This window comes from Vulpes lagopus, chromosome 8 (genome assembly GCF_018345385.1).
Source record: "Vulpes lagopus strain Blue_001 chromosome 8, ASM1834538v1, whole genome shotgun sequence".
Lineage (NCBI taxonomy): Eukaryota > Metazoa > Chordata > Mammalia > Carnivora > Canidae > Vulpes > Vulpes lagopus.
In genome coordinates this window covers 46,856,456-46,884,211 of record NC_054831.1, presented here as the reverse complement: position 1 = coordinate 46,884,211, position 27,756 = coordinate 46,856,456, and the positions used below count along the sequence as shown (strand labels likewise).

The 27,756-nt window shown below is 35.6% G+C and overlaps 1 protein-coding gene across 1 annotated transcript in view; it reads left to right on the top strand.

Annotated features, from left to right (window-relative positions):
* The window catches only part of SOHLH2 (spermatogenesis and oogenesis specific basic helix-loop-helix 2), a 52,648-nt gene extending 26,476 nt beyond the window's left edge, over nucleotides 1-26,172 (top strand). The window contains exons 8-12 of the mRNA XM_041767449.1: nucleotides 17,966-18,113; nucleotides 18,263-18,354; nucleotides 19,432-19,553; nucleotides 24,468-24,724; nucleotides 26,152-26,172. Coding sequence (XP_041623383.1) covers nucleotides 17,966-18,113; nucleotides 18,263-18,354; nucleotides 19,432-19,553; nucleotides 24,468-24,724; nucleotides 26,152-26,172 — 640 coding nt within the window. The remainder of the gene's footprint in view (nucleotides 1-17,965; nucleotides 18,114-18,262; nucleotides 18,355-19,431; nucleotides 19,554-24,467; nucleotides 24,725-26,151) is intronic.
* Nucleotides 26,173-27,756: the final 1,584 nt, after the last annotated feature.

Genomic DNA, 27,756 nt, shown 5'->3' with positions numbered 1-27,756 from the left:
AGACACAGAGGGAGAAGCAGACTCCCCGCAGGGAACCCACTATGGGACTTGATCCTGGGACTCCAGGATTACGCCCTGAGCTGAAGGCAGATGGTCAACCACTGAGCCAGCCAGAAAAGTGCGCAATTCTTTTGCCTACATGACATCAGCTGGGGTTGCTTGGTAGTATTCAGCTAGTACATGGTCTAGTCAGGACAGTCCAAGACATTATGTCTGGAACCTCTGCAGAGATGGCTGGAAGTCTAAGCTCAGCTGAGGCTATCAATTGAAACTTCTTCAGCATGGTAGTCTCAGGGTTGTCAGGCTTCTTACATGGTAGCCCAGGATTCCTAGAATGTTCCAAGAGACAGGGAGAGAAAGCCGCCACTGTCTTAAGGCCTGGGACAAGAAACTGGCTCAGTGCTATTTCTCCCATGTTCTACTGGTCACAGCAGTCAGAGAACTATCCCGATCTGAAGGAAGGGTACATAGAACTCCACCTCTCAGTGGGTGGAATGTCAAATAATATTAATCCCCTAGAGCTGGAGAGGGAAGTTGATAATGGACTTGGCATCCCTAAGTATATAGAAGCTTATGGAATCTAGAATCAGGTGGGAGGATACCTCTTCTACTGAAAATGGAGAGAAAGAGCTAAAGCCAAATGTGGATAAAGATGAATCTTTTCATGGGGGCCAGAAAGGAGGGAGAAGTTGAGTAATTTCTGCCAAATGACCTCCATTATCCACTAAAGACTAACCAGAGGGTAAATGGGTTTGAGTTGGTGAGATGGGCTGGTGGATGGGCTAGTTTGGCCCAAAAGACCTTCACTCACAGGTTTGCTGCTTTGGCTGAATGAAGGTAGGGTCTGCTGGCTAGTGCTAGCCCATAGATTTCACTGATCTGCACTGAATGAGAAAAATACAGTGCAATGAGTATTTTTAAAGCAGTATATTATATAATTTATATTCTAAGATTGTATTTTCCATATTTTATTTGGTGTTAAAATTATGATATTTCTAAACAGTTGCAATGAAAGGATATTGGGAGATGCTACCTCTCTTTCATTATTTTTCTTGTTGAGATCTAACATTAGAAGCCTTTTATTGGTCCTCCAAACTTCTGCGTTGAGTTTTTAAAATTTTAATGGTTGATGAAAACTAAAATCTGAGAATCCCTCATCTACCAGGCTAAAAAGATGCTTTGGAAGCTGTGTACCCCCATAGCGTTATTTAAAGAACTAGAAGTTTTAGTTTCCCAAAAAGGAAAGCTATAACCAGGCACCCCATCTTTCCCTTTAGTGATTTGCTTGAGACATAACAGAAAGTAAAGAATCTGTCCCTATTTTTTTTTCCTTTTCCTCCTCTTTTTTTTTTTTAATTTTTATTTATTTATGATAGTCACAGAGAGAGAGAGAGAGAGGCAGAGACACAGGCAGAGGGAGAAGCAGGCTCCATGCACCGGGAGCCGGACATGGGATTGGATCCTGGGTCTCCAGCATCGCACCCTGGGCCAAAGGCAGGCACCAAACTGCTGTGCCACCCAGGGATCCCTCCTTTTCCTCCTCTTAACTCTTCTGAGTATACCTGTGAATCTTGAAATGGATGCTTCTACTCTGTTTCCCTTCCTCCTTCTCCCCCCAATCAGCTGCTTTACATATGCTTTTGTTTTGTTTTGTTTCATTTTTTAAAATATTTATTTATTCATGAGAGACACAGAGAGAGAAAGAGAGAGAAGCAGAGACACAGGCAGAGGGAGAAGCAGGCTCCCTGTAGGGAGCCTGACATGGGACTCAATCCCGGGTCTCCAAGATCACACCCTGGGCTGAAAGCGGTGCTAAACCACTGAGCCACCAGGGCTGCCCTCCATTTGGTTTTTTAGCAGCATAAGGTAACATGATGTTGACTAATGTTAAGGAGATAATGGTTCCGGCTAATGGTTTTGAATATTTTCATTTGAGAATTTTTTTAAAAAAATGAATCTAATAACTCTGTTTTCTTTATCAGAACAGATTAATAAAAATTGGCTACCTAATTCTAATATTCTTGGGGAAATCCCATTTGTCATACATATTTTAAATACATTACATATGTTTTTATCTTGTTGAGGTATACTTTTCAGACTGATGCCATCATTTTGTTTGTGTGTCCATGGATCTAAAATGATGGTGATTTAATAATTTTTGGGATGTCTACTCACTTGAAAAGACATGAATATGAGATAGTCTTTCACAAATGAAGGCTTAGAAATTCAAGGAAAGTAGAACCCCAGGAAGTTCTCAGAGGGTCCCAAATCCTATCTGGCCAAAAGGCCTTCCTCTGTGAACTGTTTGCTTGAGACATATTTGTACAGAGGAGAGACCCAAGGACTTAATTTGGGCCGAGATCTTTGGCCTCGGATCCCTTACAACTTCTCAGAATCACTCTTAACTGGGGGAGAATGAAACCAGGTTGGTTCTTTTCCAGACTTATTTGAATTGGATCATAACCAAGCTGGCAGCTGGCTGCTGACTACTATGTTAGATGATAAAGACAAAACATGCCCTTTGACCTGTTGTTGTCTATTGCTGTTCCTTACACAAAAGAAAAAGAAAAAGACACTACTAGGGGCACCTGAGTGGCTCAGTTGGTTAAGTATCTGCCTTGGTTCAGGTCATGATCCCAGGGTCCTGGGATCAGCCCCACGTCTGGGCTCCCTGCTCAGTGAGGAGCCTGCTTCTCCCTCCCTCTGGTGTTCCCCCTGCTTGTGTTCTCTCTCCCTCTTTCTGTGTCAAATAAATAAAATCTTTAAAAGAAAAAGACAAGACTCTGTGGTGTTTCTGGAGCCTGTTAATCCTACTTTGTTGAGCCAACAATGACCTCCTTCAAAGTTTCACTAAACATTTCCTCCTTATTTTTGTCTTCTGTCTTCTTTTAGTTAAAAAAAAAAAATCATGGTATAATTAACATACAAGGAAATGCAATGAAGTTTTTCATACAATGAAATCTTCAGTATCTGTCTTTAAAATCTCTTTCATTAAGTGTTTTTTTTTTTTTTTTTTGTCTACCTTTCTACTGGGTTTTTCTGGGGTTTTCTTCTTACTAATTTTTAGAAATTCATTGTATGTTCTGCTACTAGGCTTTTGCCAAATATCTATATTGCAAATATCTTCTCTCAGACCATGTGTGTTGATATATACCTATTTTTAGTTCATACATAAGACTTGAAAGAAATTCTGCTTGGAGAGGTCACTTTGAGTTGTGTCTCGCTCAAAGGATGAAACTTTACATAATCTATTTGCTCCACTATCACTTCAGGATACAGGTCTCCTATTTTCCTGCCTATCCTAACCTCAAGTTCCTAACCTTGATGTTAGAGCCAGAAAAATTTGAGAAGCAATGAATAAGGCTAGATCCATAATGTTTGCTAATACATTTCATAACCTTAGGAATATTAGAGAATTTAGGATAAAGAGTTCCACTAGATTGATGTCAGAAGATTAAATTGGTGTTTCTAAGAAGTCAGTTGCATGTATTTAAGTGTATGGTTTGATGCATTTTAAAGAGATGGTTTATTACCCACTGCTCCTAAGAGGATGAGGTATTAGCCCTATTCAAGGGCTACATAAGGAAGCACCAGGGTTGGTCATGAGGGAGACAAATGCATACACCCATCTAAACCGCAACATTTCCGTTATATTAGAATGTTCCCCTGTGTATTAAGCATGTCTTTTTATTCTGATGGCTTATCATCGGGAAACTTCCTGACCATGGGGAGACTGCTCATCCCAGGGGTAGCCAATTTCTAGAAATAGTAAATGACTTGCCAGTGAGCATGCCTTGCATATGTGCAAACTGACCAACCCAGAGACTATCCGACACCCACCCCCTCTATCTGGCTCTTATGCTCCAGGCCAATATTCCCCTGCCCTTATCACCTCAAAATGATGTGCTACCACGCAACTTTGGACACCCCTACATCCCAGAGCCTGCTGAAATTATTCAAACTAGCCAGTCCAAAGCCTGCTTGCCTACATTGCCTGTTCCTTCTCTCAGAAACCATAGTAAAGGCTCTTGCCCTCATTTTCTTCCGACTCCTCCTGCCTCCTAACTGCCTCTGGTGCTTTCCCATGTGGCCCTATGGGGTGTGAAGTGGCCCCCTCCTTTTGGGAACTGTCAGTAACCATCATTTAAAGGCAACCATCTCCTGATCTGTTGGCCTCACCATACCTGAATGATCATAAAACATGCAATTTAAATTTCCTCATGCTCTTTACTGGTCTATCCTTTCCCATCCTCTAGAGGCAGATACTCTTCTGATTCCTATCACTATAGATTTGTTTTGCTTGTTCTAGAACTTTATGTAAATTGAACCATCAATATGTACACTTAGGTCTGGCTTCTTTCACCCAGCAAACATTTTAAATTCATTAACATTGTGTGTCTTAGTGGTTTGTTCCTTTTTACTGTTGAGGAATATTACATTGTGTAAACATACCATACTTCAGTTATTAATTCTCTGGGTTTTTTCTATCAAGAATAAAGCTACTATGGGGGAGCCTGGCTGGCTCAGTCAGTAGAGCATGTGACTCTTGATCTCAGGGCTGTGAGTTCAAGCCCCATTTTGGGGTTAGAGCTTACTTTAAAAAAAAAGAAGAAGAAAGCTACTGCGAACATTCTTTTATATATATTTTGTGAACTTAGATTTCCATTTCTCTCAGAAAGAGTTGTGTACTGCAAGCTTGGTGTATGTTTCTCTTTTTAGGAGACCTCTGACCAGAAATCTAAAATAGCACCATTTTGCACTCCCACTAACAATATATGAGAGTATTAGTCGCTCCATATCCTCATCAACATTTGATATTTTTAGTCTTTTCTGTTTTAGTTGTTCTTGCAGTTGTGCAGTGTGATCTGTGATTCTAAATTTGCATTTTCCTGTTGATTGATGAGGTTGAGCAGCTTTTTGTATGCTTTTGGCCATTTGTATCTCTTTTTTTATGAAGTCTGTTCAAACCTTTTGTCCATTAAAAAACTTTTGTTCACTTATGTTTTTGTTATTGAGTTGTAGGAGCTCTTTAATATTCTGGATTCAAATCCTTGGTCAGATTTATGTCTTGAAATATTTTCTTCTAGCTCAGTGTTCATTTTTGTGAACTGTTACCTCTTTTGTTGAGCAGAAGCTTTAAAAATTTTTGACAAAGTCCAATTTATCAATATTTTACAATATGTATTATACTTTCCTGTATTAGTAATCATTGCCTACTATTAAGTTGCAATACGTGTTGTCTATAAGATGTTTTATAGTTTTAGCTTCTATGATTATTTATCTTAATTTTTATGGGATGAAGTGTTGAGATTGTTTAATTTCAAACATTTCAGATTTTCAAGATTTTGTGAGAAAACATTCCATTCTTTAGTGAATTGCTTTGGTACTTTCATAAAAATCAATTACCTTAGGGAAGCCTGAGTGGCTTAGTGGTTGAGCATCTGCCTTCAGCTTGGGTCATGATCTTGCAGTATCAGGGTTGAGTCCCACATTGGGCTCCTTGCATGGAGCCTGCTTCTCCCTCTGCCTCTGTCTCTGCCTCTCTCTGTGTCTCTCTGATTTTTTTTAAAGATTTTATTTACTTATTCATGAAAGTCACCATATAATTATATATATAATTAATATATATAATATAAAAATATTCATGAGGTCACCATATAATTATCAGTGTATTTCTAGATTACCTGCTCCACTGATCTACTTCTCTATCTTCTTCACTTCAGTATTACATTGTAGCTTTACTATTCTCATAATCAGATAAAGTTCTCCAGCTTGTTCTTCATTTTCAAGTTGCTTTGGATATTAAAAGGTCCTTTGGATTTTCATGTGAATATTAAAATAAGCTTGTCAATTTCTTCCTTTAAAAAATCCTGCTAAGATATTGATTAGGATTGTGTTGAATAAGTAGACCAGTTTGAGAAAAAATTGGTGTTTTCCATTTCGGTCAGTATTGATTCTGGCCATCCATCTCCAGTTTTTAAAGGTCTTTATTTCAACAGTTTTGTAGTTTATTAAGTTTCTGAATGTTTTAGCAGGTTTTAAAATTTTTTGTTGTAAGCAATTTTTTATTCATATATCCAAAATTTTCATAACTAGCATCTAAAGTTAAATTTATGTTGACCTACTATCCCCATGACCTAGCTTTATCTATTCATCACTTCTAGTCATTTTTTGTGGATTTCTCACATACACAATTATGTCATCTGTGAATAAAGACATTTTTCCCCCAATCTTTGTGGCTTTTATATCTATTTCTTGCCTAATGCCCTGACTAGATTCACCAGCTTTTTGAATTAGAAGTGATGCAAGTAGCATCCTTGCCTTGTTTTATGATCTTGCAGGGAAAGTGTTAAGTCTTTTCATTACTGATGTTGTAGGCTTTTTTTATACATGTTTTTTATCACTTTAAGAAAGTTTTCTTCTGGGATCCCTGGGTGGCACAGTGGTTTAGCGCCTGCCTTTGGCCCGGGGCGCGATCCTGGAGACCCGGGATCGAGTCCCACGTCGGGCTCCCGGTGCATGGAGCCTGCTTCTCCCTCTGCCTCTTTCTCTCTCTCTCTGTGAGGCTAATTTATTAATTATAGATATAAATAATAATATAATAAATAAATAAATAAATAAATAAATGTTTTATTCTATTCCTACTTCAAGTGTCATCATGAATGGATGTAAAATTTTGTCAGTGTGTTTTCATTATTTATTAAGATGATTATACAGTGTTCTCTTTTCTGTTAGTGTACTGGTTATGCTGATTATTTTAAAATGCTATACTCTGTCTTGATGTATTCTCTTATTTGTTGCTAGATTTGGTTTGCTAATATTTCATTAACAATTTTTGTATCATGTTCATGAGGGTTATTGGTCTCTAATTTTCTTATGCCTTTATTGGATTTTGGTATCAAGGAGATGCTGACCTCATAAAATGAAATAGTCTTTCTTCCTCTTCTGTTTTCTGAAAGAGTTATGTAAGATTGATATGTTTTATAGAATTCAACAGTAAAGTTATTTAGGCTTGGAATTTTCTCTGTGGGAAGTCTTAATTAAAAATTAAATTTCTTTAATAATTGTAAGACTAGATTTTCTGTGTTTTTCTTCTCAGTTGGTTTAATTTATGTCTTTCAAGAAATTTGTTTAATCCAAGGTGTTAAATTTATTGAATGACTTTTTGTTCATGATATTCTCTTATAATCTTTTTAATGTCTGCAGATCTCTGATGATATTCCTTCTTTCATTTCTGGCATTGATAATTTGTGTTTTAGTTCTTCTTGATCAGTCTAACAAGTGGTTTATTATTAGTTTTACTGGCTTTTTTCAGTGAGCAAAATTTTTTTCATTGATTTTTTGTAGTATTTGCCCATTTTATATTTGGTTCCACTCTGTCATTTCCTTTTTCTTCTCTATTGTGCTCTTTTTTCTATTTTCTTAGGTGAGAAACTTAAATCATTGATTTTGACCTTCCTTCCTTCCTTCTTTTCCTTCCTTCCTCCCTCCCCCCTCATCCTAAAGATTTATTTATTTTAGAAAGAGAGAGTAAGCAGGTAAGGAAGGGGCAGAGGGAGAAGGAAAGGGGAAAATCCTCAGGCAGACATCTTGATGAGTGTAGAGCCCAACACAGGGCTCAATCCCACAACCCTGAGATCATGACCTCATGACCAAAACCAAGAGTCAGCCACTTAACTGACTGGAAAAAAAGTTTGCAAAACATATATAAAAGAATGTTTATGATAAATTTTAAGCAATTTTTATTCATATATCCAAAATTTTCATAACTAGCATCTACCTAGACTTATTTAACCAACTGAGCCACCCAGGTACCCCACCTTTTCTTCTTTTCTAATAAAAGCATTTAAAACTATAAATTTCCTTTATACAAGTTTTTTCTTATCAATGTTTTAAATGCATTTCATAAATTTTGACATATTAGATTTTCACTATCATTTGGTTCAAAATACTTTTCTTTCTCTTTATCCCTTGTAATTTTTTCCTTGACCACTGATTATTTAGAGTGTGTAACTTTAATTTCCAAATGTTGGAGATTTTCCAGATATGATTTATTATTTAATTACATTATCATCTGAGAATATATTTGGTCAGGTTTCTATCCTTTGATATTTTCTGAGATTTGTTTTATGGCCCAAAGTATGGTCGCCCTTGATGAGTATTCCACATGCACTTGAAGAGAATATGTATTCTGCTGTTTGGGAGTATAGTGTTCTAAATATTAATAAGGTAGAATCGGTTAGTAGTGTTTTTCATATGTATTCTGTATCCTTATTGATTTTTCTGAGAGTTAAAATCTTTTTTTTTTTTTTTGAGAGTTAAAATCTTGAGTGATGACTATAGATTGCTTTATTTTTTACTTCATTCCTGTCAGTTTTTGGTTCATATATTTTGAAATTGTTGGTTGCCTGTCTTTTTTTTTTTTAAGATTTTATTTTTTTATTTGAGAGAGAGAGAGAAAGAGCACATTCAGACATATGAGTAGAGGGAGAGGCAGGAGGCAGAGGGCGAAGCAGACTCCCTGCTGAGCATGGAGCCAATGCTGGATTCCATCTCAGGACCCTGAGATCATGACCTGAGCCAAAGCCATACGCTTAAACTACTGAACCACCCAGGCACCCCAGTTGCCTGTCTTCTTAATGAACTGCGCAAATTATCTATACTAATACTTCATCTTAAAATCCACTTTTATATTCATATAGCTTTCTTATGAAAGCATGGTTTTTCTTTAACCTAAATATGTCTTTATACTTAAAGAATATCTCATGTAAACAGCATGTAGATGAATCTTATTTTCCTTTTAAATTTGCCCATTCTGACAATCTCTACTGTTCAATTAGAATATTTATTTTATTTACATATAATTACTGTTAAGTTTGATTTTAGGGATATGATTTTTCTGTTTTCACTAGCTCTATTTTCCTTTCCGTTTTTCTCCTCCATTGCCTGCCTTCTTTGGGATTAATCAAGTATGTTTTAGCATTGCTTTTTATCTCCTCTATTGGCTTTTGAGCTGAAATTATCATTTTTTAGTGGTTCCTCCAGGGTTATAGCATGCATCCTTAACTTACATAGTCTACTTTGATATTATGATACTTAATATACAATAGCATATTTCCACTTACCTTCTATTTTTGTTAGAGTTGTCATTTTACTTTTACATATATTATCAATCCCACATTTTTATTATTTTTGCTAAATTGTAAGCTATTCTTCCAGTTATGTTTTGCTATGTAACAAATTGCCCTAAAACTTGGTAGGTTAAAACAACAGCCTATTTATCATATATTACAATTTTATGGATCATAAATTTGAGTATCATCAATTTGATTCTGTGCTTCTTCTCCACATGGTGTTTAGTGTGGTAAGTGTTTAGCTGGTAATGGCCTGTCCAGAGAACCCAGTATCCACACAGATATTCTCTTGGTGGAGGGTGGTTGAGATGGGTTGCTCTCTTTCCCTGTAGTCCCAGCACCACAGAAACCACATGGTTTCTCCAGCCAGCCAGCCAGACATCTTGTCTGAATCTCAGGGTTTAATGAGACCAACACTGAAGCTATGTCTTCTTAAATGCTAGTCCTAGAACTGTTGGTAGTCACTTCTCCAGGTATCTTTGGATTAAAGCAGGCACAGGCCATCAGAGATTCAGAGGGAGAGGAAATTGATCCTACAACTTTATTGAAGATAAATATTTTTCAGTCATTTTAACCTATAACTATTGTTTTTTCTTTTAGCTCAAATTTTAGATTTTTTTTAGTAAGGCAGCATCTTCACCGTTTGCAAGATTATTTCTGAGTTGCAAAAATTCTTTCTTCATGTTTTTTCTGTATTACCATGTCTTTCCCCTGTATTCTCCCATTCAGTCTTGGCTGCCACAAACAGACTGGTAGAAAGTGTGAGAATACTTTGTTCTTGCATCTGAAGTAGAAACCTCAGCAGCAGACATAACTGCTCCAGATCTGTCAGAGGCCTACTTTTGGTTTTTAAGATATTAATAAATTAGAAATAAATCAGCCTTTTATGTTTGCCACCATACTTGTTATGTCTGATACTCATCACTTATTTGTGTAAATCATATTTCCATCAGGTATTATTTCCTCAAAGTAAATAATGAAATAAGCTATTTTTACATAAAGGACAAATTGGAGATTTTGATACCAGCAGACCTGCAGGGTGAGAAAACTAAAGGATATTCTTTAGGTTAAATGGAAATGATAGCAAATGGAAAGTTGAATCTTTAGGAAGGGCTAATAGAATCAGAAATGATAAATATGGGAGTAAATATTAGAAAACAGTTTTCTTCTATGTTTAGTTAAAACGCATCAGACTGTTATAAGTGAAAATTATTATGTTGTGGGACTGGTAATACTGTTCACTCTTCAACAAAACAAAAGTTAGGGATACTGATCCCCATGCAGTCAAAAAGTTGTGTATGACTTTTGACACCCCCAAAACTTAACTAGTAATATTCTACTAGTGACTTACTAATAATATAGACAGTTGATTAACACGTAGTTTTATATATTTATTATATACTGTATTTTTACAATAAAAGTGTTATTAATAAAATCATAAGGAAGATAAAATACATTTATAGTAATATACTGTATTTATTGAAAAAAATCTGTTTATAAATGGACCCATGCAGTTCAAACCTATGTTGTTCAGGGATCAACTGTATATGTAGATGTAGTACATATGACAATTATAGCATGAAGGATGAGTGGGGCAAAGGTACTTATTACATCATTGCAGAATTTATGTATTTTATATAATGTCATAAAACTTTAACTCTGAATAGACTGTGAAAAGTTAGATATATAGTGTAATCCCTGAAGCAACACTAAAGAGATTTATGCATAAGGCATAGCTTTGAAGCCAATAAACAAATTAAAATTGAATTTTAAAAATTATCCAAAAGAAGATAAGATAGGAAGAACAAAAAAGCCAAAGAAACTACAGGGAAAAAAAAAACATAAAACAGTAGATCTTTATCCACCTGTATCCAACTTATAGCACAGATTGTCAGAATGAATAGAAACAAACAAAAAAAAAACCCCAAGATTTATCTATCTGTTGTCTCTAGAGACCACTATAAATATAAAGACACAGTAAGGTAAATAAATAGAAAAATATATACTGTGAAACATATGTATAAGACTAGACTGGCTACATTAATACCAAATAAAGTAGACTTCAAGACAACCAGTATCACTTGAAGTAAAGATTAGCTTTTCATAATGATGAAAGAATTGATTTATCAGAATGATACAACAATCACAAATAGTATATGAACTATATTTGAAGCAATAATTCACAGAATTAAAGATACAAATATTAGCAAGCATTATTGGAGATTTTACATCCCTCTCTCAGCAGTTGATAACTAGACAACAAAGATTAGTAAGATATGGAAGATGTGAACAGTATTAGCCACCTTGATCTGGTAGATACTTATAGAACATTATATACAGCAATGGCAGCAGAATACGCTTTCTTTTCAAAGGCACATGGTACATTCACTTAGATAAATTGTATGCTGGGGGGTATAAAACATTTCAATACATTTAAAAGAGTTGAATTCACACAGAGTATGTTCCCTGACCACAGTGAAGTTAAATTAGAAATCAATAAGAATTAGATATAAAGGAAAACCTCAAATATTTGAAAACATAAAAATATACTTCTAAATAATCCATGGGTAAAAGAACAATATCACAAGAAAAATTAGCAAATATTGCAAATATTGCAAACTGAATGATGGTGAGAAAAGATTATTTCAAAATTTGTGAACTGTCAGCTGAAGCAAAGCTATAAAAAACACTATGGCTTTAAATGTTTATATTAGAAAAGGCAAAAGGTCTAAAAATCAATGACTTAAGAGTCCATCTTAAGGAGCTAAAAAAAAAGTAAATTAAATCTTAAGTAAATAGAGGGGAAATCCCTGGGTGGCTCAGTGGTTTAGCGCCTGATCCTGGAGTCCTGGGATCAAGTCCCACGTCAGGCTCCCTGCATGGAGCCTGCTTCTCCCTCTGCCTGTGTCTCTGCCTCTCTCTTTCCTGTGTCTTTCATGAATAAATAAATAAAATCTTAAAAAAAAAAAAAGTAAATAGAAAATGGGGAAATCAGGCAGATGAGGTGAGAGAGTTTTACCAATATCTTGAATGAAAAGTGAGAGATTTTTACCAATATCTTGAATGAGGAATTATTGCTATATATCCTGTAAACATTTAAATATAAAAAGGGTATATTATTGAAGAATTTTATGCCAGTAAGCTCAGCCACTTAGACAACATGGACACATTTTTGAAAAACACAATTTACCAACACTGACATCAGATGAAGCAGAAAATCTGAATATCCCTATATAGTAAAGAAATTGAACTTGTTATTAAAAACCTTACCAAAGAGAAAACATTAAGCTTAGGTGGTTTTACTGATGAATTCTGTCAAACATTTAAAGAAGTAATATCAACCTTAAATTCTTACAGAAAATGGAAAAGAGGGAATAATTCCTAACCCATTTCATGAGGCCAGCATAACCCTAAACCTAATGAAGACATTATTTAAAAAAATTACAGACCAATATCTCTCATGAATAGGGACATAAAAATGCTTAACATAATTTTAGCAAATCAAATCAAGTAATATATGAAGATGTAGTACATCATGACCACACCAGATATATCCTAGAAAAGCAAAGCTGATGTAACATTCAAAACATCAATCAATGTAATTCACATTACACAGAATAAAGGAGAAAAAACATATGATCAACAGATTCTGAAAAATTATTTGACTACATTCAGTACTCTTTCAAGTTTAAAAAACACAACAAAACAATCTTTAAGTAAATCATACATGGAAGAAAACCTTTTCAGTCTATTAAAGGGCATCTATGAAAACCTATGGCTAGTATTGTACTTAATGATGAAAATCTGACCATGTTCCTTAGATCTGGAAAAAGTAAGGAGTGTACATTTGTACTACTTCTATTCATCATGGACAAAACTATCCTAGCCATTGCAGTTACGTAAGAAAAAGAAATTAAAAGCATACAGATTAAAAAGGAAGAAGCAAAGCTTTCTTATAGATGGCATGAATATTGTGTGAAAAGTGCTAGGATGCCTACAAAACAACCCTATAGAACCAAAAGATTAATTAATGTAGCAAGGTTGCAGGATATAAGGTCAATGTATAAAATTTAATTGTATTTTTATACATGAGTAGCAAACAATTAGAAAATGAAAATTAGGACACCTCCGTGTCTCAGTTAGTTAAGCATCTGACTCCTGGTTTTGGCTCAGGTCATGATCTCAGGGTCATGACATCGAGCCCTGCATTGGGCTCTCTGCTCAGTGTGAAGTCTGCTTGAAATTCTTTCTCCTGCCCCCTACTTGCATTCTTTCTCCTCTCTCTCAAAGAAATAAAATCTTAAAAAAAAGAATATGCAAATTAAAAATAATTACCTCTTTTTAAAGATTTATTTATGTATTCATGAGAGACAGAAAGAGGCAGAGACATAGGCAGAGAGAGAACCAGGCTCCCTGCAGGCCAATGTGGGACTCTATCCTGAAACTCCGGGATCATGCCCTGAGCCAAAGGCAGATGCTCAACCGCTGAGCCACCCAGGATCCCAAAAATAATTACTTTTACAACAGAGTAAAAAAAGCCTTGTAATACTTAGGAAGAAATATGCAAAAGACACATAGGATCTATACATTGATCACTCAAAATATTTCTGTGAGAAACTAAAGAAAACCTAAATCATGCATTATACCATAACTACAAATTGAAAGAGTCATTATTGTTAAGATAGTAGTTCTCACTGAATTGAAATATAACTTTATTTGAATATGAATCATAATTCCAGTAGGGATTTTTTTGGGTAAAAATTGATAATCTGATTTAAAAATGGAAAAGAAAAAAATAAAAATGGAAAAGACCTAGAATATAAAAGGACTTAGAATAAAGCAATCTTGAAAAACTACAACAAAATTGGAAGAAACTATCTGACCTCAAGACTTAATATACAGCTACAATAATCAGTATGTTACTATCATAAAGGTTGACCAATAGATCGATGGAACAGAGTATCCTAATACTGGACCCACACATTTGTGTTCACTTGATTTTCAATAAATCACCAGAGCAAACTTATTGGGAAACAAATCTTTTCTATAATTGGTCTTTGAATATCTGGATATCCAAATGGAAAACAATGAATTTTGACCCCTTACTCATACCATATGAAAATTAATTCAATATGGAGCATAGACAGATCTATATTATAAAACTAAAACTATAAAGCTTCTAGAATAGCACTGTTTAGTAGAACTTTCTGCAGTGTTAGGAATGTCCTATATTTGCATCCATTGTCTAATGAAGTAGCTGCTAGTCATTATGTAGTTGAGTTTTTGAAATCTGTCTATTGAAACAGGAAGTTAATTTTAAATTTTATTTAACTTTAGTTTATATTTAGATAGACTAATGGCTATATATGTCTATGTAGACTGGTCTAATGGGCTATATAGGACAGGACAGCTCTAGAAGAAAGCATAGGAAAATGTCTTCATAAACTGAGGGTGGGCACCTGTTCCTTAGACACAGAAAACAATAACTATAAAAGAAAGAATAGGTGAATTTGACTCATCAAAAATTAAAACTTTTGCTATCAAAACATACTAGTAAGAGAGCAAATCAGCAAAATATAGATGGAGAGAAAATATTTGCAAAACAAATATGCTGACAAAATTCTGGTATTACAAGATACAGTGAAATGATAGGACACTTGCACCCCACCGTTCCGTAACAGAGTGTCCACAATAGCCAAACTGTGGAAGAAGCCACGTTGTCCTTCGACAGATGAATATATAAAGAAGGTGTGGTGTGTGTCCACATACAATGGAATATTACTGAACCATCAGAAAGGATGAATACCTACCATTTGCTTTGACATGGATGGAATGAAGGGTACTATGCTGAATGAAATAAGTCAGTTGGAGAAAAACAATTATAATATGGTTTCGCTCATATGTGGAATATAAGAAATAGTGAAAGGGACCTTAGGGGAAGAGGAGGAAACTGAGGAAAAGTCAGGACGACAAACCGTGAGACTCCTGACTCTGGGAAACAAAAAAAGGGTTGCAGAAGGGGAGGTGGGTGGTGGGATGGGGTAACTGGATGACAGGCATTAAAGAGGGCACATGATAAAATGAGCCCTGGGTGTTACACTGTATGCTGGCAAATTTAAATAAAAATTTAAAATAAATAATAAAATTCTGGTATTATAGATAATAAAGAACCCCTAAAGATCAATACCAAAAAGATCTGCAGTCCAGTTAAAATGGAGATAAAAATACTTGAACAGACACTTCACAAAGGAAGATATGCAAGTGACCAACAAGCACCAAAAAAAAAAAAATGCTTAACATAATTTGTTATAGAAATGTAAATGAAAGTATGAGGTACTACCATTTATACCTCAGAAAGGCCAAAATGCTAAAATTAAAACTGCTGACAATATTAAATGTTGTCAAGGATTTAAAACAACAGGAACTCTCATACACTGATGGTGGGAGTGTACAATCATACTATTTTGGGCAAAGTACTACCAGTTTCTTATATATTTATTAAATTAACCCATTAATTCTATTCTTAGATATGTTCCCAGAGAAATAAAAACATGCATTCACAAAAAGATGTACAGAATGATCTAGCAGTTTTATTCATAATGACCAAAAACTGGAAACAGTGGAAGTGTTTATCAGTAAGAGAATGGATAAATAAACTGTGGCATATTTATACTATGGAATACTATTACTCAATAAAAAGGAACACATTACTGATAATGAACAAATCTCAAAAATATTGTGCTTAGTGAAAGAAATCTTATATCAAATGGTATATGCTTTAAGTTTTGACTTCTATGAAGTTCAGAGACAGGCAAAACTAATATGAGATGGAAAAATTTCAGAAATGTTGTCCCTTTTGATAAGATTGGGAAGGAATATAAGGAACTTTCAGGAGTTGTGATAATGTTAATTAGGGTTTTTGTTACATTGTTTTGTGCATTTGTCAAAACTCAACCTTTAAGATTTGTTTATTTGTTTTATGTAACTTTTATTTGAAAAAAATAATTAACTTTCTAGCTAATATGTTTAAGAGTTTAGTGTCTTAAGTTTACAATTTACTTTGAAATGCTTCAGTATAATAAAATGGATCACTGTATGGCCAGTGGGATGATTCATATGTGACAAAGCATGTTCATTGTATATTCTAGGTAGGTGCAGTATATATATGTTCTCTTTACAAATTCTTCTTTCAGCTTTTAAGAATTAATATCTTAAATTCTTTCAGTCTTTCTGTATCTTTGAACATTTTCCTAATGAATGTTGGAAAAAAATGTAATATGATTTTTTAGTGTAAAAGTGACTTGTACCCAGCAAAAATATTTGGGAAATATAAAAAAATGAAAAGCCCAACCATCCAGAAATAACTATTACTTGATGGTTTTGCTTTCAAGTCTTTTTATGTGCTTTATTTTTACTTTAATGTCTGTGATCATATTTTATATATTTCCTTATGTTTTATACTTATATCCTATAAAATATTCTGTTTTTCCCGAGTAAGGTTTATAGCATATCATTTCTCCTGCCAGATAGTATTCTACTGAGTTAGTATACTATAGATTACTTAAGTACCCATCTATTTTGTGTGTTTAGGGTTTTTTTTATGTCTTACTGATATACCACTATAATGGATATTATTTCGCAGAAAGTTTGTTCTGTTTTAGGCCCTAGTAAGTGAAAGTACCACATCAAAGGGTATGAAAAATTTCAAAAAAAAAAAAAAAAAAGAAAAAGAAAAAAGAAAAATTTCAAAGCTCTTCATACACATTGTCAAATTGTTGACCTTTTTTTCTAGAATAGTCCCTGAGGTACCTCTATAGAACCCTAAAAGATAAAAAAAAAAAAAAGAACCCTAAAAGAGGTTGCTCAAAGTTAAGACACCACTGACCTAGAATATTTGAGTTATTCACAGGCTATATATCAAATTGCATTTTCTTTAAGATTTTTTTCTGAGAGAGTGTGAGAGCATAAAAAAGGGAGGAAGACACAGAACTCCTAGAAGACTCCCTATTTTTTAATGGATTTTTTTTCCATTTTGAGGCCACAGATTCCTGCTGGTAATTGGCAGAACCACCATTTGACTACGTGTGTGTGTGTGTGTGTGTGTGTGTGTGTGTGTGTGTGTGAAGGTAATGAACAAATCTGTGTAGCACAAAACAGGTGTTTAATAATGTTGGTTAAATGAATGCATGCATAAATGAAGGTACCAAAGGCTTAGATTTACATTTCCTGTGCATTTCCTCTCAGAACTGTGAAAGACTTAGGTTATCAGGCTGATACTAGCCTGAACGATGTTCTCATTTGCATATTGGTTTTTTGTTCCGTTCTCATGTCTACCTCATGAAGAAAGCAGCTTTCTGATTTTTCTTTGGCTCAGAACACAGAGTTACATGTAAAGCCCATGTAATTACAAGATACTAACTGATCTGTTTTTGGAAGTGTGGTCCAGGTCACAGTGACATGAATTGTCTCTTGTTTTTTGTCTCCTAGGCTCTAGTGTGAATCACAAAAGCACTTATGTGTAGCATGCCTCTCTATCCTCTGAGGGAGGTTTCCACAGGCAGGGTCATCCTCCACACTGCAGCAGGCCCGGGGCAAGGGAACTGGGACTACCGTCACCACAACATTGTGCTTGACAGCAGTGTGAGCTGATGCCCTAGGAAGCTTTGTGGTTCCAGGGCCTGGGGAAGCTGCTGGCTTAGGGACATGGCCTTTCTGTGAAAGAGACTAGATGGGAAGGGAGGTAGTTCCTCTGGAAACAAACCCAACAGGAAGGATTGTTTGTCCTTGTGTATAAGGAAGAAAATGAGACTAATTATCCTTTCTCTGCTCAGAGAACGAATCAAGTATTGCTGTGAGCAGCTGCGTACTCTGTTGCCATATATAAAGGGGAGAAAGAATGACACGGCTTCTATTCTTGAGGCAACCGTTGATTATGTGAAGTACATCCGGGAGAAAATCCCTCCAGCTATTATGGGCCAGGTATTTGACTCCAAGCCCTTGAATTTTATCCTCATATATAGTGCTTTAAAGCCATAGTTTTATTTTTTATAATTGGAAATATATGTGTGTTTGTATATATGAAAAAATATCTGTATCTAAAAAGATTTCTCTCTCTCTCTCTCTCTTAGATTACAGAGGTACTTCAGAGCAATAGGAGGTTTTGTAAGAAACAGCAAATGTCCATCCAGCTGTCCTTTCCAGGCACAATCATGGCACAAAGGTATGATGAGGGCTCTTGTGCATTGAAAGTTGGCTTGTTACTTTCCTCTGATGCTAATGCTAGAAGTATTGTAGACAGACACTGAACCCACCTGTAATGAAAACTCAGGTTTTTCATTCAGAATCAGTGAGCTTGGGAAGCCCCGGTGGCTCAGCAGTTTAGCACCGCCTTCAGTCCAGGACATGATCCTGGAGACCCGGGATCGAGTCCCACATTGGGCTCCCTGCATGGAGCCTGCTTCTCCCTCTGCCTGTGTCTCTGCCTCTGTGTATGTGTGTGTGTCTCTCATGAATAAATAAATAAAAATCTTAAAAAAAAAAAAAGAATCAGTGAGCTTGGGGTACCTAGGTGGCTCAGTCATTTAAATATCCAGATCTTGATTTCAGCTCAAATCATGATCTCAGAGTGATGAGACCAAGCCCTGCATTGGGATCTGCCCTGGCCATGGAGCCTGCTTGAAATTCTCTCTCTCTCTCTCTGCCCCTCTAAGCGCCCCCCTCACCATGCATACACACATGTGCAAGCACTCTCTCTGTCTCAAAATCAGTGAACTCTTCCCATTGCCAATGTGTGTCATTTAGTCACAGTGATAAAATATATAATATTCTCAGTCCCATTATCCTTTCATCATTTGACTCACTTCTATTTCTTCTCTTATAAATTCCAAAGATCTTAAAGTAATGTTTTATCTGTAGTGATGATCATGACTGGCAGACCCACAGGGGCAGGATGCATTCTAACATTCCTCTGTTATAGGAGGTCATGGGCCCTGGAGCAGTCCAGACCTGTTTTAGTTGGGAGTTTTTGAAGAATATGCTAATACAAAATGTGACATGCCAAATGAATGTCCCTTATTTAATATTATTAGAGTACATAAGCAAGGAAAAACTATAAAGCAAATCATTCCTCCATACCCGAAATTATCATCATGAATCCTATTCAAACCATTTGTTCTTATGCCTAAATCATCCATAGTTTAGGCTCTGTGGACTTGAGTGATAGTAGAACAACTGAACTCAGCAGTATGCATGTTGTCTTCCTTGAGAATTGTATAAAGTGGTTTTTCTGTCATTTAAGGGAAAATGGTGTGTTGACAAGCACTTATTCACCTATGAGAGGGATCAGATTCCTGGCTAATAAGTGCTTGAATGTGTACTCTGTTCCTGCCTCAGGGGGCTCCTTGGATGAACCTGTAAGAGGTGAGTTCCACCTGATAACCTGTGTGGTTGTAGTATGCTTGGGTTACGTGGATGTCCTAAGCACTCCTGTGTTCCTGTACATTCACTGCTGTAGGCCAGGGAAAGGAGTAGGGCTAGAAGGTTATACCATGAGTCCTTTTGGTGTTGCCTGTTTCAGGTACACAAGATGGCCACAGGCATTCATATGGTGTTATCTCAGAAATTGAGCTCAAAATTGACCATTGTTACTGGAAACCTCATCTCCTTTTTATGGAGGGGTAATTGACATATAACATTATATTAGCTTCAGGTATACAAGATGACGATTTGTTATTTATATACAGTGTGAAATGATCACCGCAGTAAGATTATAATATTCTTTTTCTTGTGATGAGAACTTTTAAGATCTAGTCCCTCAGCAACTTTCGAATATATGGTACAATATTATTGATTGTAATCAGCATGCTGTATACTATATCCCCATGACTTTTCTATTTTGTACCAGGAAGTTTTATACCTGGTTGAAGTATATACCAGTTTGACTGGTTTCACCCATTTCATTCCCCAAGCCCCACCTCTGGAAACCACCAGTTTGTTCTGTGTATCTTTGAGCTTGATTTTTATGTGCTTATTTTTTGAGATTCTGTATATAAATGAGATCATACAGTATTTCTCTTTCTCTAACTTATTTCACAAAGCATAATGCCCGTAAGGTCCATCTATATTGTCATAAATGGCAAGATTTCATTCTTTTTTATGGCTGAATAATATTTCAGTGTGTGTGTGTGTTTATAGATCTATATCTATCACATTTTCTTTACCCATTTATCTATCAATGGATACTTAGGTTCTTGGCACTTGTCAATGATGCTGCAATGAACAAAGAGGTGCCTATATCTTTTTGAGTTAGTATTTTTATATTCTTTGGATTAATACCCAGAAATAGGATTGCTGGATCATATAGTAACACTATTTTAATTTTTTTGAGGAACCTCCATACTGTTTTCCAGTGGCTACATCAATTTACATCCCCACCAACAGTTCACAAATATATATATCCTTACTAACACTTATTATCTCTTATCTTTTTTGATAATAGCCATTCTGATGGGTGTGAGGTAATATCTCATTGTGGTTTTGATTTACATTTCCTTGATGATTAATGATGTTGAGTATCTTAGCCATTAGCCACTTTATGTCTTCTTTGGAAAAATACCTATTTAGATGCTCTATCCATGTTTAAATCAGTTTGTTTCTTTGATATTGACTTATAGGAGTTCTTTATGTATTTTGGATATTAACCCCTTACCAGATATATGACTTGCAAATGTTTTCTCCCATCCCATAGGTTTCCTTTTCATTTGATTGATGGTTTCCTTTGCTGTGCAGAAGATTTTTGGCTTGATATTACAGTCCCACTTGTCTATTTTTGCTTTTGTTGCCTTTCCTTTTGGTGTCAAATCCACAAAATCATCTCCAAGACCAGTGTCAAGAAGCTTACTCCCTGTTTTCTTCTAGGAGTTTTATGGTTTCAGGTTTTATGTTTAGTCTTCAATCTATTTTGAGTTAATTTTTGTGTATGGTGTAAGATAGGCATCCAGTTTCATTCTTTTGCATATTACTGATCGATGATAAGCACTTAGGTGACTTTGTTACATGTTACAAATTAATTGAGTACTATGTACTGAGCATTTAGCATATTGACTATTTACCTCCTTCACATCTTTGCTAACATGTCACCTTCTCAGTGAGTCTCAACCACTCAATTAAAAATGCATACTCCTTTCCAGCATCACATAGTGCATGAGACTTCTTATATACTTTCTCTACTCTATTTTTTTTCCTAGCACGTATTTCCTTCTAATATTCTTTACCTTGGATATGGTCTTTTTTTTAAATTAAAATTATTTATTTATTTATTTATTTATTTATTTATTTATTTATTTATTTATTTTTATAGATCTTGGATATGGTCTTTTTTTATTAAAAATTTTTATTTATTTATTTTTATAGATCTTACTCATGAGAGATACGGCGGGGGGGGGGGGGGGGGGGGGAAATCAGGCTCCCTACAAGGAGCCAAGGAGTCCCATGCAGGACTCAATCCCAGATCCCAGGATCACGCCCTGAGCCAAAGACAGATGCTTAACCACTGAGCCACCAGGTGTCCCACTTGGATATTTCTTATTGCCTGTCTTCTCTCACTGGAATAACAATTCTGTGAAGACAAGGAATTTTTTTTTTTTGCCTGTTCTGTTCATTGCTGTATTTCTAGTACCTAGAGCAATGACTAGCATACAGTCTGTACTCAAGAAACCTTCCCTATATGCATATTCCTTGTGGAACAAGTATTTACCCACTGGGAGGCATTACTTATGTTATAAAGTCCAGGCATGCCCATGTACTTGTAGAAATAAGAAGATAGAAAAAAGCAGAGCCAGAGTAAAAGAACACTGCTACCAGCTTGTGACTTTTCTATTCTTGAAGGTTATTCTTCACTGAGAGCCCAGTAAGGTACCGCACTGCTAATCTTCATGTTGGTTGCTAGGTGACAGGACACGCTTACCTCTGTCTTCCGTGCCCAGGTCTGAGGTCACTCTTGTGCTGACTTCTTTGAAAGGATTCCACTTGTTTACTTCACCTCTCCTTATCTGGGAATGTTCTTTCCATGCTGTGCCTGGGGAACTCCCTTAGTTCTCAGCTTAAATGTCCCTCCTTGAAAAACGGGGGCATGAGAATAAAGATGCTTCCTTATTCCTACGAAGCTGGCAAATTAGTAGCAGAGAAAGTTACAAAAGCAAAATATGATTCCTGTGGTACTTTGAATGCTAGAGTAGAGGCACTGTGCATAACATGTGGACGTAGTCAAAGCCATAGGAACAAATGATGTTACTAGGGATGCTGACTAAAGTCAAAAGAGAAAGAGACCAAAAATAGAATATAGCTCTCCTTGTTCTAAAATCAAATTAAGCTTCAGGGTGTTTTATTAGTTAATTTAGACTTTTCTCCTGACTTAGGGGAGAAGGGAGAAGAAGAGAGGAAAAAGTAGCCATGAGCCGTGATTAATCTACTTCAAGGAGTGGTGGCTGAATATCACCCAGAATGATTATGTCAGCTTGGATTAAATTAGCAAGAGGTCAGGCCCCAGGCATATGCCTGTCAGTGTTACCTCTTGGACATCCAGTGCTTATTTCTGCGTTCTCACTATTTATGTTCTGCAGAAACTCTGAAGCACTGTTTTCCTGGTGCTAAGTTCAGGCCTCTCTGTGCCCCAGCGTGTCTCAGTTTTCATCACCTAAAGCAGCTGCTCCCATGAAGACACAGATATGCTAGGACCATAGACTTTACGCCATGTTCAACTTGGAGAAGACCTTGAAGGTCGTTGAGTCAGACCCTCCAATTTGAATTTTATTTATACATGGTTTTCTATTTGGAAAGCAATATTAGTCCTTCTTGAGCCCAGCTAATCACTGTTCATTTTTAATATATTTCCTTAAAGTCTTTTTCTGGGTATATTTTTCTACAATAGTACTCACATTGGACATCCTGACTTTATTGCCTTCTTCTTGTACTTAACGTCGTGTCATATATACTTTAACTTTTTATTTTGTAGCCCTTCCCACCATTTTAATGAATTTAGTGGTTTATCAAATAATTTCTAGAAAAGTCTTCTTAATGATCTTCCAGTTGCTACTTTTAGTGTTTGTAGTTTTGTGGGGAGAGTGATTCTATCTATAATATAGGAGATATTTCCCTATACATAGATTTTTCTATATTTTGGACTTTTCCTTGGGCTAGATACCTGGAAGTGTGTAATGAATGAGTTCCAGAATGTCAGCACATAATATAGCTCATAATGCAGGTTGCCAAATTGTTTTTGAAAGAGTCCTGGAACAGTTAAAATCAGTTAAGTCTTCCAAAGTCACTTTCACCACCTAGGTCAATAAATTGAAGGCTGGATAAGTGAAATGACCTCGTGATGTCACCAGGTATCTGTTAATGTCTGACTTGTAACACAGAAGCACTGATCTAGTTCAGTGTTTAGATTTTATTAGGTTCCCTTACCTGTTTTTTTCCATAAATCTCTGTACATATTTGCCAAAATGATTTTTCACAAATATTCTAGATACATTTGTATGTAAAATAGACAAAAATGTCTTTACTTTCATTATTATTAATATCCAAAAGAAAATAAGTAGATATTCACAGTGTTACTTCAGATTCACATTGGTAACATTCATAGCATATTTTTAAATCTTTTCATGCATTATAGTTACCATATAGAATATAGATATATAATTATACAACCCACTTCGTTGAAAGAAAATCAGCCAAACTTTGTGACTGACTAGAGTTCTACTTTCCAACATTCTTCCTTGCTTTGTAGGGGTCATAGGGATAGCCACAATTTTCATTATGGTGAAAGCCACACACACATACATACACACACAGGCACAGATATCTGATGCTCCTCTAAACTCTGTCTTTTGGGGCACCTGGGTGGCTCAGTGGATGAGCGTCTGCCTTTGGCTCAGGTCATGATCCCAGGGTCCTGGAATTGAGTCGTTCATCAGGCTCCCTGCAGGGAGCCTGCTTCTCCCTCTGCCTATGTCTCTGCCTCTCTCTCTCTTCTTTATATCTCATAAATAAATAAATAAATAAATAAATAAATAAATAAATAAATAAATAAATAAATAAATAAATAAAATAAACTCTGTCTTTTGATGACATAGTAACACTGATTTATAGTATGTGTGTTGCACTAGCTGCCACTGCTAACAAGTTGACTGTATTTTTCCATCAGCATTGGAGTATATGAGTAGTATAAATTTATAACATCAGGAAATGAAATAGAGGACAATTTATTTCAATACAGTAATTCCAAGTTACAGAGTTGTGAATACTGATGGGTATTTGTTTTCTATTTTCTTAAAGGTCAGTCCAGCTCTACTTCAGAGAATGCAATTGGTGATATGTATAAAACTCGAATTCCCAGCAAAGCTCTCTCTCTTAATTCTTTCCATGCTGTCAGATACTATTCTAAAGTCATCCCTTCCTATGATGCAGCTGCCATAACAAATCAGAACATTTCAGTTCATTTTCCATCAGCTGTTCCTAAAGTCTCAAAGTTTCTTCCTCAGCACTGCAATTCTGTGCTGGGCCAGACATGCACAACACATCCCAACTGTCTGGTAAGTCCTCTGGGATCTTCAATCAGATTGGATTCTTTCATTCCAGCCATTAGGGTCCTCTAGCTTGTATTTCATTGTTAGTAGTCTGATCAGAAGTCTTTTAGATTGGGACCAGATGCATTTAACTCAGGCTCTCACTCCCCATACTGCAGGGCTGGTATTTAGATATCCAGAATTAGTAAATCTGGATGTGGCACTGCTAACTGTGACTGTTAGTGGCCAAGTGGGACCTCATGTCCTCCAGAGCCCCTCCAGCCCCTCTGCTTCTATGATGCCACATCCCATTTCACCAGCCTCCCCCTCAACTGGCCCCCTAACTGGCTGCTGCTTTATCTCTTTGGCTGGGAGTAGTCAATCATACTAAATGAAAATCTGATCTTCCAACATGAATTGGGCTGATTTCAGATTCTAGATGTCCTCGTATCACAGATATTTATGGAGCATCCATTCTGTTCTAGCATTGTGGTAAGCACCAAGAATATAATGTATAGAAAGATGTGATCCCTGCCTTAGTGTGATAGGGATGCAGACATAGAAGCAAGCAATTGTGATGCCCCCTGGGGCATGTAGAAGGAGCACTCTAGTATATGTAGTATAATCTAGAATATACTATCTAAGCTGAGATCTGAAGAAGAAGAATTAGCCAAGTAGAGCTATTGGGAGTAAGGAGGGCAAAAGGATTCTAGGCAGATGAATAGGTATTTATAAACAATGTTATTTTTTTTAAAAAAATGTTTCAAGTTTTTATTTAAATCCTTGTTAGTTATATAAAAAATATATCTTTATTTTTTGGAAGAATTTTTTAGGAGAAGATCCAAACCAGCCTGGCCTTTTTAAATAGACTTCTGATAACCATAATATAGTTACTAATACTTTTGCATATTAATAATAACTAACATGTTTTGAGCACTCAATAAGTAATGTGCTAAATACTATGTGTACTTAATGTGGATGATCTAATGAATCCTTGAAACAATCCTTTGAGGTAGGTACTATTATTATTTTCCATACGACATCTTAAAAATGGGAATAATAATGACCTTCCCAAAAAACATTTATGAGAAAAATATTTTAAAGATAATTACAAAGAAATTTTGAAATATAAATTATCTACATTTATAATACTATTGCTAATGATCATCAGTATACCAACAGTAAAACCAGGGTAAATGAAAAAGATTGAAACTTTTTTTCAAGTGTAGACCTATACTTCTGTGTGTAGTTTTTTTGTTGGAGAATTGTTGTAAGACAACAGTTACTTTTAATAACAATAAAAATACATATTTTAATGGGCTTATTCACCTGAAGATTCCACATGATTTTATAAATCATTTCATATTGCTTTAGGACATAGAAAATATATTTGTGACATTATGAGTAAGAACAGGCCAGGATTCAATTAATGTGATTTTCTTTCCCCTTTGCAGCAGCAGTTTTGGGCATATTAATAGCACATGTTTGAAATTCACACTCTAGACCACCTGTTGGTTGCAGTTTGACAATACAGGAAGAATGGAACAAAGACTGATCTTGAAAGCTACACCCAGAGACCTAATATCAAAAGAGTTTGCACTCTGTGGCTTCTGATAAATGTGCTAAAAGCTTCTGCAGATAGATAGCAAAAGTGCTAGCCATCCGCTTTCACTTATCTTCATATATACTTGGATCTCCCCCAGCCAGAGCACCACAAAAACAAATGGCCTGGTGACCTGGACTTTTTTTTTTTTTCAAAAAAGATTCCACAATTTATGATCCACTATAAGGAAGGTCCAGATTAGGGAGGTACTTCGATGAACCAGCATGAGTGTAGATGTTGCAATCTGATTCTTATTTTTAGTATCACTGTGAATTACTGTCTCTCATTTCTAGGTGGTATCTTTCTAGATTTGACATTTTAGAGAGCTTCCTTTGTTATTCACTATTCAAACTAAGATATCTTAGTTTGAGAGAGGTGTTTATCTCCTTACTTGACTCCTAATGAATAAATTAATGTGTTTGTTTTTGCATTTGATAATCCCTTGAGTGAAATGATAGCTAATAGGTAGATTTTTCTTTCTGGATCTTCATTTACAGCCTAATAGATCTTTCTTTGTTTTTCACCTTCTCCTCCCTACTGGTATTAGAAAAGACTGCCGAAAGTTAGGGGAGAAAAATATTTGTTTTATATTTCACTGAAATGTTCTTATGCATTATATAAGTTTTATTGTTAAAGAAAATATTCAGTTTTGACCCTGAAAATGCTAATCTATCTTTGTTTTGTTTAATAAATGTGTTCCCTCTTTTAGTAGTACAATGTAGGGAATTTAATTTTACTTTTTGAAAAGTAAGATTAGGCATAGCCTAATTTTTATGTTAAATTGTATAATTTTTCTTTGAGGATGCCATGATGATGGAACCTGTAGATGTTTGACAAACTTTATAAAGGAACTAAAAGTTTCCAATTAAGATTCTATGCTTATTATTACAAATGTGTGCTTGACTGTTTATATGCTTGTTTTTAGGAGTGATTGCTTATTAGACATTGTAAGAAAACCTGTTGAGGCATTTTGGGCACTTGAGACCACTTCCTATGTTCACAACTGATCTTTGTTGTTACTGGGACTTTTACTTTGCATCAGAATTTCCTTAGGTACACATGTGGATCATGAGAGAGAGCCTGTGGCTGGGAAGTCAGCAGAAGACCTCAAGAGTCCTGGCTCCTTGCTGTTCTCAGACCCCCTTTTCCTTTCAATATGAAGAGCAAGGCTACTAGATTGATTGTTAAAGCTCTGTTTTTTCCAGTGCTGCTTCCCATGATCTTGAACTTCATGCAGGTGTCCAAGTTTGTTTCTAAATTATGCTCTTCCCAGTAAGTTCAACTCTCAGCCAAGGAAAAAGAAACAGTTGGGCTTTAGCCCATTTAAAAAAAAAAAAAAAAGCCGGACTTTCCTTTGTGGAACCAAGTTGGCTGGTCATGAGACAGTTGAAGTATTACTTTTGCAATGAAAAAGGTGCAAGAAGTTTGCCTAGAAAAAGTGACAGCTTGCAGGTTT